This window comes from Aegilops tauschii, chromosome 5 (assembly GCF_002575655.3).
Source record: "Aegilops tauschii subsp. strangulata cultivar AL8/78 chromosome 5, Aet v6.0, whole genome shotgun sequence".
NCBI lineage: Eukaryota > Viridiplantae > Streptophyta > Magnoliopsida > Poales > Poaceae > Aegilops > Aegilops tauschii.
Window position 1 is genome coordinate 273188499 of NC_053039.3, and position 15051 is coordinate 273203549.

At 48.9% G+C, this 15051-nt stretch overlaps 1 protein-coding gene across 1 annotated transcript; it reads right to left on the minus strand.

Annotated features, from left to right (window-relative positions):
* Positions 1-220: 220 nt before the first annotated feature.
* LOC109741317 (receptor like protein kinase S.2) lies at positions 221-3099 on the minus strand. Its single transcript, XM_020300390.4, has one exon. The coding sequence runs from the start codon at positions 2888-2890 to the stop codon at positions 332-334; it is 2559 nt and encodes an 852-aa protein (XP_020155979.1). The 5' UTR covers positions 2891-3099; the 3' UTR covers positions 221-331.
* Between the last annotated feature and the right edge of the window lie 11952 nt (positions 3100-15051).

Below are 15051 nucleotides of genomic sequence, written 5' to 3' on the forward strand. Positions count from 1 at the left end.
TAACCTTTATTTTGCTTCAAAGCTTGTGCGACTATTTTTTCCGGAGAGCACACAAGCACTTTTTTTTCGAAAGTTCATAGTTAAAAATCGTCTGATTTGAACCTTTGAACAATGTGATAGTGCAAGAAAAATTCATGTCTAACTCAATGAGACACTTACCAATATAGTCAACTGAGCTATATAGTCACTCTCACTACAAAATCACAAGTACAGCATAATATCCACACAAAATGCGCCAGAAAATTTTCACATTAACAAAGGAACATATGACAGCCTCTTCTCAGGAATGTAAATTGTCAGCTTACATTAACTGCGATGCATGTTTGATGTTTCAGTGTATGCCAAGAGCCTGCAGTCTCCTCACCAAGGACAAAGCCGCCACATTCTTCCTCTCCCACTCCTCCCTGCTCTCCATCCGCCGCTCGAACTTCCTCAGCACCTCGTCGTTGCCGTCCAGAATGCTCACGACTTTCCTCATGCTCGGCCGCGCCGCCGGGTCCGACCGCGTGCACGCGATGCCCAGCTTCGCCAGCCGCACCAGCTCTCGCCGATCGAACCTGTCGTCCAGCCGCCTGTCCGCGAGCGCCTCCACGTCACGGACGTCCTGCTCCAGGCCGACCTGCACCTTCCTCACGAGGAGCACCTCCGGCGACCTCATGTCCACCGCCATCGCGCCGGTCACGACCTCGAGAACCACCACCCCGAAGCTGTACACGTCGGCCATCGCGGTGGCCTCGCCGCTCTCCATGTACTCCGGCGACATGTACCCGAAGATGCCCCGCGCTGTACCCGAGCCGGTGGGCAAGACCACGTGGGGGTTATTGTGCTCGTTTCTTGACAGGAACTCGGCGAGCGCGAAGCTGCCCAGCCGCGGGCTCCGGTCGGAGTCCAGGAACACCGCCGCCGACGTGATGTTGCGGTGGATGACCTGCTCGTCCCACTCCTCGTGCAGGTACAGCACGGCGGACGCCAGCGCCCTCACGATGCCGTACCTGTGGCGCCACGAGAGGATGCCAGAATTGCTGTGCCGGGCGAGGAGGTGGTGGCTCAAGAGGTTCCCCGGGGAGTGGTCGTAGACGACGAGCATCTCGCCGTGGTCCGTGCACCACCCGCGCAGCTGCACCAGGTTCCGGTGCCGTAGCTTGGCCAGGTTGCAGAGCTCGTTCGCGAACCGGACGCGCAGCGCCGGGCACGTCTTCATGCCCAGCCGCTTCACGAGGACGTGGACGCGCCCGCCATTGCCGTTGTCCAAGAAGCCCTCGTACCCTGTCCCGAAGTCCAGCTCCGCTACCACCTGCGACTCGGAGAAATCGTTCGTGATCTCCACGATCTCCTTGTACGATATCTCACGCGGAGTGTCCACATTTGGAACTGCCACCGCTGGCCGCGGCGACGATCGCTGGCTGCTGCCGCTCTTATTCTCACCCGAGCCGCCTGTGGGCGACCTGCCGTCTTCTGCCGTGAGGTAAATGGTGGTACCAGCCGCTGTGGCGTACATGTGCTTCGTCGACGCGGCAGAGGTGGCTGTGCTGTTCGTGCCGGCGATTGTTGTCGATGAACCGGAGTCGTCGGAGGATGAAGTGAGAGAGATGTACTTTGGGAGTGCTAAGAAGGACGGAAGCGCCGGGAGTTCGCCGGAGCAGCTGCCGGAGATGTTCTCCACCACCCACTTCATCGTAGGACGAGCCCTCGGGTCATGCAGCGAGCAGAGGAGGCCGAGGTGGATGAACCGGCCCATGTCGAACATGGCGCGCGCGCCATCCGGCAGCTTACGGTCACCGGCTTTGAGCAGCTTTCCGTCGTCGGACAGCCGGCGTACCCAATCCAGCATGAAGATTTGGTCGTCGGGGTACGCCAGATCGACCGCCCGGCGTCCGGTGGCTACCTCCAGGAGCACAATCCCGAAGCTGAACACGTCGGACTTGGCCGTGGCCGCGCCCCTGCGCTGGAAACTCTCCGGAGGGAGGTACCCGATGGTGCCGCCGATCCTGCTCGTGTCGATCAGCCGGAACTGGTAGTTGGCCGACGAGGAAAACGACGACGTCGACCGCACGGAAGGCGGCGACGGCAGCAGCTCGAGCTTCTTCGTGGGCGGCGCGTCCTCGACGGCGTGCTCGAGCCAGCGGGCGAGGCCGAAGTCCCCCAGGCGGGCGTTGTACTCCGAATCAAGCATGACGTTGCTGGTCTTGACGTCCCGGTGGATGATCTGCGTGTCGAGCTGCTCGTGCAGGTAGAGCAGCGCGGCGGCGAGGCCGGCGACGATGCGGCGCCGCCGGTCCCAGCCGAGCGCGGGAGCGCCCGGGGCAGCCGAGGCCGGCGCGAAGAGGAGGCGGTCGAGGCTACGGTTGGGCATGTAGTCGTACACGAGCAGCAGCTCCTCCTCGTCCCGGACGCACCACCCGCGGAGGCGCACGAGGTTGCGGTGCCGCAGCCGGGCAACGGCGGCCAGCTCCGCCAAGAACGACTTCTCGAAGCGGTCGACGCCGACGCTGGCGACGCACTTGACGGCCACCGTGGTGCCATCGCTGGGCAGCACGGCGCGGTACACCCGCCCGAACCCCCCGCTGCCGAGCACCTCGTGCTCGCTGAAGCCGCTGGTGCCGATGTAGAGCTCCGAGTAGCTGAACACCCTGGGCCCCGCCGCGCCTCTGATCTTCCTCGCCCCGACCTCGTACACGCCGTCCATGTCCTCGAAGTCCGCCGCCGACCGGGAGTCGCGGCACCCGCAGCGGAGGCAGGACAGCGCGCGGCCGACCTTCTCGCGGACGTACGAGCCCAGCTTCTCCCCGGGGCGCCGTCGGGCGTCGTCGTCGTGGTCGTCGTCAGCGGAGGCCACGAGGACCTCGTCCCCGTCCATGGGCAGCACGAAGCACAGCCGGCGGAGCGACATGGACGCGTTGGGCGGAAGATGCGCGCGTGCGGCGTTTAAAGTTGGGGCCGGGGGGGGGGGGGGGGGGGGGGGGGGGGCGGTGGAGGTCTTGATCAATGGGGAATGGAATGGCGAGTGCGCGCGCGCGTGGCCACGGAGACGGAGCGGTGGGGGGCAGGTGGGATAGGATAGGAAGGTGACACAAGATGCCAAGAGGCGCGGCGATGGTGTGAGTGTGGGGTGTGCGACGGCTAAGCAGTTCGCCTAGGTAGCTCGGGTGGTGGCATGCAGCTCATTCATGGTGGGTGGCTCACTCGGTTGACTTGGATGGCAGGTGGGGTGGGGGGTGCTGGTTGAAAGCGAGAGGCCGCGCGATCCCGGTACAATTGTCTTGTCCAGATCGGAGAATGGTTTTCCGGCCACCTATTTTCACATGGTTTGGTGGTGCCGGCTGGTGATGTCACGGGCCGGCCGGGTGGAACACGACACACTTCTCCTACCGTCTCCTATGATATGATTGTGTCAAGCCCGTGCTCGCTAGGTGATTGTTCAACGTTAGCCGTTATTTATGATATCTCATACGGAGTATATGGTATAATAAACCGGTTCTAGCAATGTGTTTCAACGTTCGTCATTATTTTTCCTTATATTTTTATTGGTTTTCTTTCCGTCAATGTCGGGGATGACACCCGGCAGGCTTAGGGGTAGAAGTCAACTTTTTAAAACATTGTTGTCGGTGTCAAAACCGACAGATCTCGGGTAGGGGGACTCGAACTGTGCGTCTAAGGATCAAAGGTAACATGAGGCAGGGGACACAATGTTTATCCAGGTTCGGGCCCTCTTGATGGAGGTAACACCCTACTTCCTGCTTGATTGACTTTGATGAGTATAAGGGTTACAAGAGTTGATCTACCTCGAGATCGTAATGGCTAAACCCTAGATGTCTAGCCTGTATGATTATGATTGCCTCTACGGACTAAACCCTCCAGTTTATATAGACACCGAGGGGGATAGGGTTGTACAGAGTCGGTTTACAGAGAAAGGAATCTTCATATCCGCACGCCAAGCTTGCCTTGCACGCCAAGAAGAGTCCCATCTGGACACGGGTGAAAGCCTTCCATCTTGTATCTTCACGGCCCATGAGTCCGGCCCATGTTGCATAGCCCGGATGCCCGAGGACCCCGTAAGCCAGGACTCCCTCAGTAGCCCCTGAACCTGGCTTCAATGACGATGTATCCGGCGCGCAGACTGTCTTCGACATTGCAAGACGGGTTCCTCCTCCAAACACTCCAAAGCAGTCCTCTGAACAAGAGATCTATATCCGGCTCTGTACAACAGGTTAACCTTCCAACCATAAGAGCATAATACTTAAAATATATCCATCGACGGCCTTTTCCGGCGGAACGCCACGTTTGGCTCTGCTATCATCTCGAACCGTTTTTTGGGCCTCCCACTAACACGTCTTGTCAAGGCAAAGATCGTGTCCCCTTATTGCGGGATTTTCATCAATACAGATTTAGGTAATCCAACCGTGCCGTTCGCACGACCCCTCAGGAACAGGCGAGTTTTAAGGCTTGAGGGAGGGGGACGCTTGATATTCGCAGCCCATATAAGTGGATAGAATCCAACTCTTCCACTCTACGCCTCATTCTCTCTCTGCCTTTCCATCCTTGAGCTCCAGCGCCCAAGTTCCAAGCTTTTCTCCCCTCTGCAACTCCTCCGACTATGGCCGGCTCTCATGGAAAGTGGATGGCCTCCTCCGTCACGGAGGAGAACATCAAGGAGCTGCGGGAAGTGCGGTATCTAACCGCGGAAATCAAGCACAGGCTTCCCGATCCGGCGCAGGTCATCCCTACCCCGGAGCCCGGTGAGAGGGTGGTGTTCATCCCCCACTTCCTCCGCGGACTCGGATTCGCCCTTCACCCCTTCGTGAGGGGACTCATGTTCTACTACGGGCTGGATTTTCACGATGTGGCCCCAAATTCGTTCCTCCACATCTCGGCGTTCATCGTCGTGTGTGAGGCCTTCCTCCGCGTCCCTCCACATTTCGGCTTATGGCTCAAGATTTTTAACGTGAAGCCGAAGGTGGTCGACGGGCAACACGCGGAGCGTGGTGGTGCCTGTTGGGGACGTAGTAATTTCAAAAATTTCCTACGCACACGCAAGATCATGGTGATGCATAGCAACGAGAGGGGAGAGTGTTGTCCATGTACCCTCGTAGACCGAAAGCGGAAGCGTTAACACAACGCGGTTGATGTAGTCGTACGTCTTCACGATCCGACCGATCAAGTACCGAACGCACGGCACCTCCGAGTTCATCACAGGTTCAGCTTGATGACATCCCTCGAACTCCGATCCAGCCGAGCTTTGAGGGAGAGTTCCGTTAGCACGACGGCGTGGTGACGATGATGATGTTCTACCAACGCAGGGCTTCGCCTAAGCACCACTATGATATTATCGAGGTGGACTATGGTGGAGGGGGGCACCGCACACGGCTAAGAGATCAAGAGATCAATTGTTGTGTCTATGGGGTGCCTCCCTGCCCCCGTATATAAAGGAGCAAAGGGGGAGGCGGCCGGCCTAGGAGGAGGGCGCGCCAAGGGGGGAGTCCTACTCCCCGCGGGAGTAGGACTCCTCCTTTCCTTGTTGGAGTAGGAGAAGGGAAGGGAGAAGGAGAAGGAAGGAAGGGGGCGCCCCCCCTCCCTAGTCCAATTCGGACTAGTCCATGGGGAGGGGTGCGGCCACCCTTTGGGGCCTTTCTCTCCTTTCCCGTATGGCCCATTAAGGCCTAATACGAATTCCCGTAACTCTCCTGTACTCCGAAAAATACCCGAATCACTCGGAACCTTTCCGATGTCCGAATATAGTCGTCCAATATATCGATCTTTACGTCTCGATCATTTCGAGACTCCTCGTCATGTCCCCGATCTCATCCGGGACTCCGAACTCCTTCGGTACATCAAAACTCATAAACTCATAATAAAACTGTCATCGTAACGTTAAGCGTGCGGACCCTACGGGTTCGAGAACTATGTAGACATGACCGTGACACGTCTCCGGTCAATAACCAATAGCGGAACCTGGATGCTCATATTGGCTCCCACATATTCTACGAAGATCTTTATCGGTCAGACCGCATAACAACATACGTTGTTCCCTTTGTCATCGGTATGTTACTTGCCCGAGATTCGATCGTTGGTATCTCAATACCTAGTTCAATCTCGTTACCGGCAAGTCTCGTTACTCGTTCCGTAATACATCATCCCGCAACCAACTCATTAGTTACAATGCTTGCAAGGCTTATAGTGATGTGCATTACCGAGTGGGCCCAGAGATACCTCTCCGACAATCAGAGTGACAAATCCTAATCTCGAAATACGCCAACCCAACAAGTACCTTCGGAGACACCTATAGAGCACCTTTATAATCACCAAGTTACATTGTGACGTTTGGTAGAACACAAAGTGTTCCTCTGGTAAACGGGAGTTGCATAATCTCATAGTCATAGGAACATGTATAAGTCATGAAGAAAGCAATAGCAGAATACTAAACGATCGTGTGCTAAGCTAATGGAATGGGTCAAGTCAATCACATCATTCTCCTAATGATATGATCCCGTTAATCAAATGACAACTCATGTCTATGGCTAGGAAACATAACCATCTTTGATCAATGAGCTAGTCAAGTAGAGGCATACTAGTGACACTCTGTTTGTCTATGTATTCACACATGTATCATGTTTCCGGTTAATACAATTCTAGCATGAATAATAAACATTTATCATGATATAAGGAAATAAATAATAACTTTATTATTGCCTCTAGGGCATATTTCCTTCAGTCTCCCACTTGCACTAGAGTCAATAATCTAGCTCACATCGCCATGTGATTTAACAACAATAGTTCACATCACCATGTGATTAACACCCATAGTTCACATCGTTATGTGACCAACACCCAAAGGGTTTACTAGAGTCAGTAATCTAGTTCACATCGCTATGTGATTAACACCCAAAGAGTACTAAGGTGTGATCATGTTTTGCTTGTGAGATAATTTTAGTCAACGGGTCTGTCACATTCAGATCCGTAAGTATTTTGCAAATTTCTATGTCTACAATGCTCTGCACGGAGCTACTCTAGCTAATTGCTCCCACTTTCAATATGTATCCAGATTGAGACTTAGAGTCATCTGGATCAGTGTCAAAATTTGCATCGACGTAACCTTTTACGACGAACCTTTTGTCACTTCCATAATCGAGAAACATATCCTTATTCCACTAAGGATAATTTTGACCGCTTGTCCAGTGATCTACTCCTAGATCACTATTGTACTCCCTTGCCAAAATCAGTGTAGGGTATACAATAGATCTGGTACACAACATGGCATACTTTATAGAACCTATGGCCGAGGCATAGGGAATGACTTTCATTCTTTTTCTATCTTCTGTCGTGGTCGGGCTTTGAGTCTTACTCAATTTCACACCTTGTAACACAGGCAAGAAACTCTTTCTTTGACTGTTCCATTTTGAACCACTTCAAAATCTTGTTAAGGTATGTACTCATTGAAAAAACTTATCAAGCGTCTTGATCTATCTCTATAGATCTTGATGCTCAATATGTAAGCAGCTTCACCGAGGTCTTTCTAAAAAACTCCTTTCAAACACTCCTTTATGCTTTGCAGAATAATTCTACATTATTTCCGATCAACAATATGTCATTCACATATACTTATCAGAAATGATGTAGTGCTCCCACTCACTTTCTTGTAAATACAGGCTTCACCGCAAGTCTGTATAAAACTATATCCTTTGATCAATTTATCAAAGCGTATATTCCAACTCCGAGATGCTTGCACTTAGCACCTTTAGGATTGACAAAAACTTCTGGTTGCATCATATACAACTCTTCTTTAATAAATCCATTAAGAAATGCAGTTTTGTTTATCCATTTGCCAGATTTCATAAAATGCGGCAATTGCTAACATGATTCAGACAGACTTAAGCATAGATACAAGTGAGAAACTCTCATCGTAGTCAACACCTTAAACTTGTCGAAAACCTTTTGCGACAATTCTAGCTTTGTAGATAGTAACACTACTATCAGCGTTCGTCTTCCTCTTGAAGATCCATCTAATCTCAATGGCTCGCCGATCATTGGGAAAGTCAATCAAAGTCCATACTTTGTTCTCATACATGGATCTCATCTCAGATTTCATGGCCTCAAGCCATTTTGCGGAATCTGGGCTCACCATCGCTTCTTCATAGTTCGTAGGTTCGTCATGGTCTAGTAACATAACCTCCAGAACAGGATTACCGTACCACTCTGGTGCGGATCTTACTCTGATTGACCTACGAGGTTCGATAGTAACTTGATCTGAAGTTACATGATCATCATCATTAGCTTCCTCACTAATTGGTGTAGGAATCATAGGAACAGATTTCTGTGATGAACTACTTTCCAATAAGGGAGTAGGTACAGTTACCTCATCAAGTTCTACTTTCCTCCCACTCACTTCTTTCGAGAGAAACTCCTTCCCTAGAAATGATCCATATTAAGCAACAAAGATCTTTCCTTCGGATCTGTGATAGAAGGTGTACCCAATAGTCTCTTTTGGGTATTCTATGAAGACGCACTTCTCCGATTTGGGTTTGAGCTTATCATGCTGAAACTTTTTCACATAAGCATCGCAACCCCAAACTTTAAGAAACGACAGCTTAGGTTTCTTGCTAAACCATAGTTCATATTGTGTCGCCTCAACGGATTCTGACGGTGCCCTATTTAACATGAATGCAGCTGTCTCTAATGCATAACCCCAAAACGATAGTGGTAAATCGGTAAGAGACATCATAGATTGCACTATATCCAATAAAGTACGGTTATGACGTTCGGACACACCATTACGTTGTGGTGTTCCGGATGGCGGGAGCAGTGAAACTATTTCACATTGTTTTAACTGAAGGCCAAACTCGTAACTCAAATATTCGTCTCCGCGATCAGATCGTAGAAACTTTATTTTCTTGTTACGATGATTTTCCACTTCACTCTGAAATTATATGAACTTTTCAAATGTTTCAAACTTATGTTTCATCAAGTAGATATACACATATTTGCTCAATCATCTGTGAAGTTCAGAAAATAACGATACCCGCCGCGAGCCTCAACACTCATCGGATCGCATACATCAGTATGTATGATTTCCAATAAGTCAGTTGCTTGCTCCATTGTTCCGGAGAACGGAGTCTTAGTCATCTTGCCCATAAGGCATGGTTCGCAAGCATCAAGTGATTCATAATCAAGTGATTCCAAAATCCCATCAGCATGGAGTTTCTTCATGCGCTTTACACCAATATGACCTAAACGGCAGTGCCACAAACAAGTTGCACTATCATTATTAACTTTGCATCTTTTGGCTTCAATATTATGAATATGTGTATCACTACGATCGAGATCCAACAAACCATTGGGTGTATGACCATAGAAGGTTTTATTCATGTAAACAGAACAACAATTATTCTCTAACTTGAATAACCGTATTGCAATAAACATGATCAAATCATATTCATGCTCAACGCAAACACCAAATAACACTTATTTAGTTTCAACACTAATCCCGAAAGTATTGGGAGTGTGCGATGATGATCATATCAATCTTGGAACTACTTCCAACACACATCGTCACTTCACCCTTAACTAGTTTCTGTTCATTCTGCAACTCCCATTTCGAGTTACTACTCTTAGCAACTGAACCAGTATCAAATACCGAGGGGTTGCTACGAACACTAGTAAAATACACATCAATAATCTGTACATCAAATATACCTTTGTTCACTTTGCCATCCTTCTTATCCGCCAAATACTTGGGGTAGTTCCGCTTCCAGTGACCAGTTCCTTTGCAGCAGAAGCACTTAGTCTCAGGCTTAGGTCCAGACTTGGGCTTCTTCACTTGAGGGGCAACTTGCTTGTCGTTTTTCTTGAAGTTCCCTTTCTTCCCTTTGCCCTTTTCTTGAAACTAGTGGTCTTGTCAACCATCAACACTTGATGTTTTTCTTGATTTCTACCTTCGTCAATTTCAGCATCACGAAGAGCTTGGGAATTGTTTCTGTTATCCCTTGCATATTATAGTTCATCACGAAGTTCTACTAACTTGGTGATGGTGACTAGAGAATTCTGTCAATCACTATTTTATCTGGAAGATTAACTCCCACTTGATTCAAGCGATTGTAGTACCCAGACAATCTGAGCACATGCTCACTGCTTGAGCTATTCTCCTCCATCTTTTAGCTATAGAACTTGTTGGAGACTTCATATCTCTCAACTCGGGTATTTGCTTGAAATATTAACTTCAACTCCTGGAACATCTCATATGGTCCATGACGTTCAAAACGTCTTTGAAGTCCCGATTCTAAGCCGTTAAGCATGGTGCACTAAACTATCAAGTAGTCATCATATTGAGCTAGCCAAACGTTCATAACGTCTGCATCTGCTCCTGCAATAGGTGTGTCACCTAGCGGTGCATCAAGGACATAATTCTTCTGTGCAGCAATGAGGATAATCCTCAGATCACGGATCCAATCCGCATCTTTGCTACTAACATATTTCAACATAATTTTTCTCTAGGAACATATCAAAAATAAACACAGGGAAGCAACAACGCGAGCTATTGATCTACAACATAATTTGCAAAATACTATTAGGACTAAGTTCATGATAAATTCAAGTTCAGTTAATCATATTACTTAAGAACTCCCACTTAGATAGACATCCCTCTAATCCTCTAAGTGATCACGTCATCCATATCAACTAAACCATGTCCGATCATCACGTGAGATGGAGTAGTTTCAACGGTGAACATCACTATGTTGATCATATCTACTATATGATTCACGCTCGACCTTTCAGTCTCCGTGTTCCGAGGCCATATCTGTTATATGCTAGGCTCGTCAAGTTTAACCTGAGTATTCCGCGTGTGCAACTGTTTTGCACCCGTTGTATTTGAACGTAGAGCCATCACACCCGATCATCACGTGGTGTCTCAGCACGAAGAACTTTCCAACGGTGCATACTCAAGGAGAACACTTATACTTTGATAATTTAGTGAGGGATCATCTTATAATGCTACCGTCAATCAAAGCAAGATAAGATGCATAAAAGATAAACATCACATGCAATCAATATAAGTGATATGATATGGCCATCATCATCTTGTGCTTGTGATCTCCATCTCCGAAGCACCGTCATGATCACCATCGTCACCGGCGCGACACATTGATCTCCATCGTAGCATCGTTGTCGTCTCGCCAATCTTATGCTTCTACGACTATCGCTACCGCTTAGTGATAAAGTAAAGCATTACAGGGCGATTGCATTGCATACAATAAAGCGACAACCATATGGCTCCTGCCAGTTGCCGATAACTCGGTTACAAAACATGATCATCTCATACAATAAATTTAGCATCATGCTTTGACCATATCACATCACAACATGCCCTGCAAAAACAAGTTATACGTCCTCTACTTTGTTGTTGCAAGTTTTACGTGGCTGCTACGGGCTTAGCAAGAACCGTTCTTACCTACGCATCAAAACCACAACGATAGTTTGTCAAGTTGGTGCTGTTTTAACCTTCGCAAGGACCGGGCGTAGCCACACTCGGTTCAACTAAAGTTGGAGAAACTGACACCCGCCAGCCACCTCTGTGCAAAGCACGTCGGAAGAACCAGTCTCGCGTAAGCGTACGCGTAATGTCGGTCCGGGCCGCTTCATCCAACAATACCGCCAAACCAAAGTATGACATGCTGGTAAGCAGTATGACTTATATCGCCCACAACCCACTTGTGTTCTACTCGTGCATATGACATCTACGCATAAAACCAGGCTCGGATGCCACTGTTGGGGAACGTAGTAAATTCAAAAAATTCCTACGCACACGCAAGATCATGGTGATGCATAGCAACGAGAGGGGAGAGTGTTGTCCACGTACCCTCGTAGACCGAAAGCGGAAGCGTTATCACAACGCGGTTGATGTAGTCGTACGTCTTCACGATCCGACCGATCAAGTACCGAACATACGGCACCTCCGAGTTCTACACACGTTCAGCTCGATGACGTCCCTCGAACTCCGATCCAGCCGCGTGTTGAGGGAGAGTTTCGTCAGCACGACGGTGTGGTGACGATGATGATGTTCCACCGACGCAGGGCTTCGCCTAAGCTCCGCAACGGTATTATCGAGGTGTAATATGGTGGAGAGGGGCACCGCACACGGCTAAGAGATCAAGAGATCAATTGTTGTGTCTATGGGGTGCCCCCCTGCCCCCGTATATAAAGGAGCAAAGGGGGAGGCGGCCGGCCTAGGAGGAGGGCACGCCAAGGGGGGAGTCCTACTCCCACCGGGAGTAGGACTCCTCCTTTCCTTGTTGGAGTAGGAGAAGGGAAGGGAGAAGGAGAATGAAGGAAGAGGGCGCCCCCCCTCCCTAGTCCAATTCGGACTAGTCCATGGGGAGGGGTGCGGCCACCCTTTGGGGCCTTTTCTCTCCTTTCCCGTATGGCCCATTAAGGCCCAATACGAATTCCCGTAACTCTCCGGTACTCCGAAAAATACCCGAATCACTCGGAACCTTTCCGATGTCCGAATATAGTCGTCCAATATATCGATCTTTACGTCTCGACCATTTCGAGACTCCTCGTCATGTCCCCGATCTCATCCGGGACTTCGAACTCCTTCGGTACATCAAAACTCATAAACTCATAATAAAACTGTCATCGTAACATTAAGCGTGCGGACCCTACGGGTTCGAGAACTATGTAGACATGACCGTGACACGTCTCCGGTCAATAACCAATAGCGGAACCTGGATGCTCATATTGGCTCCCACATATTCTACGAAGATCTTTATCGGTCAGACCGCATAACAACATACGTTGTTCCCTTTGTCATCGGTATGTTACTTGCCCGAGATTCGATCGTTGGTATCTCAATACCTAGTTCAATCTCGTTACCGGCAAGTCTCGTTACTCGTTCCGTAACACATCATCCCGCAACTAACTCATTAGTTACAATGCTTGCAAGGCTTATAGTGATGTGCATTACCGAGTGGGCCCAGAGATACCTCTCCGACAATCGGAGTGACAAATCCTAATCTCAAAATACGCCAACCCAACAAGTACCTTCGGAGACACCTATAGAGCACCTTTATAATCACCAAGTTACGTTGTGACGTTTGGTAGAACACAAAGTGTTCCTCTGGTAAAGAGAGTTGCATAATCTCATAGTCATAGGAACATGTATAAGTCATGAAGAAAGCAATAGCAGAATACTAAACGATCATGTGCTAAGCTAATGGAATGGGTCAAGTCAATCACATCATTCTCCTAATGATATGATCCCGTTAATCAAATGACAACTCATGTCTATGGCTAGGAAACATAACCATCTTTGATCAATGAGCTAGTCAAGTAGAGGCATACTAGTGACACTCTGTTTGTCTATGTATTCACACATGTATCATGTTTCCGGTTAATACAATTCTAGCATGAATAATAAACATTTATCATGATATAAGGAAATAAATAATAACTTTATTATTGCCTCTAGGGCATATTTCCTTCAGTGCCATGGTGAGCAAGCTCCCCAAAGTAAATTGGCCAAAGGGAGTTTTTGTGGACACCGTCAAGATCTGGCAACAGGAATGGTTCTATATCACAGAACCCCGCAGCTCCAAGTGGGCGGCCGCTCCAGCATTTAGATCCGGACCCCCGCTGAGGCTCACATCCTGGACCGACAAGGGTCCGGACTGGGGGTCGGTCCCTGAGGTGCTGCTGTTGCAGAAACGCGTCCAGAGCATGATAGCGAAGGACGTTACCCTCGCCGACGTAATCCAAGTGATGCTGATCCGCCGAGCACTTCCTTGCCAGCGGCGGCCCCTCAAGATGTGGGAGTTTGATCCAGAAGGGCCGCGGACCCTACAACAGTTTTACGACACAACACATAAGGGATCTGGAAGCTGCTTTTTAAGAAGCAGAAAACATGGCCAAAGTCATCAGACGACACCGGCCTCGACTGCAACCATCTGGCCTCTGAGATAAATTCCAAAACCTTCGAACATTAGTAGGTTTGTTGCTCCGAAGGAGAAGTATTTGAGTAGTCCATCCCCCAAACATGTTTGGATCAAGAAGGCGGAGCAGATCCGGTGTCTGGCTCCGCTCCCCGAAGACCCAGCCAATCCTCTACTAATGAGGATGCTGGTCCCGCGCCATACCAGGCGCAGGTAAAGAAGGACAAGAAGAAAAAGAAGAAAGAGGAGGGCACTTCGGACGCAATGTCTGGAGAAGCTGATGCCCAGTCCTCTCACGAGGGCGACGACGAGGAGGAGGAGGAGGAGGAAGAAGAAGATCCTCCCCGCAAGGGCAAGAAGAGGGCGGACTCGGAAGACCTATAAAACTATAGGCCAAGTTTATTTTTTTTGAATTAATCTTCATATTTTTACATTTTCTTTTGAAAACATATGCTTTAATATAAAAACTATTAAAAACACGTTTTGAAATATGAAAATGAAAAACTAACTTCAGATCCTTCTTATTCACTTTAAAATAAAGCTTTAGTGATTTTTTTTAAAAGTTCAAAAACAGAAGGTAACACCACCTCCTCTCCTTGAACTCTATGAAATCATGTACATGATAGCTCATATGTGTGAAGGTTTTCTCATGAAAATGACCATAGAGCAAGTTTATGATTTTAGGTTGGTAACATGTCACATAAGACAACATTGTGAGCAGGTTTTATTTTTTTATTTTTTTAAATTAATGGTGCTCATTTGACCTCGATTGTGCCAGCTAGGGTTTTTTCATGAAAATGACCATAGACCAAGTTTAGTATTTTTCCTAGTTAGTTTGCCTTATAAAACGACGAACGGCGAAGGTTTTATATTTTTTGATTTTTTTAAATTAGTTATGCTCAGTTAAAGCCTTCGAAACCCCGTTGACCAGCTCAAAACCCCTCTAAACCCTGCGGGGTTTCGCCTAACCCTAGATCCCAACGTCAGCCGTCCGATCATACCCTGGCGCCAAGCAACAGCCCTCAGATCTGGCCTTCTAGAAGGAACTAGGTGGGCTGGCTGTTTGCAGGCTCCGCGCCGTTGGATCACAAGGACGGCTCCGCATCGTTGGATCGTGGGGCAATCCGCGAGA

Bases quoted from the DNA above. Each gene is read 5' to 3' on its own strand.
- LOC109741317 (XM_020300390.4), bottom strand. From the start codon at position 2,890: ATGTCGCTCCGCCGGCTGTGCTTCGTGCTGCCCATGGACGGGGACGAG.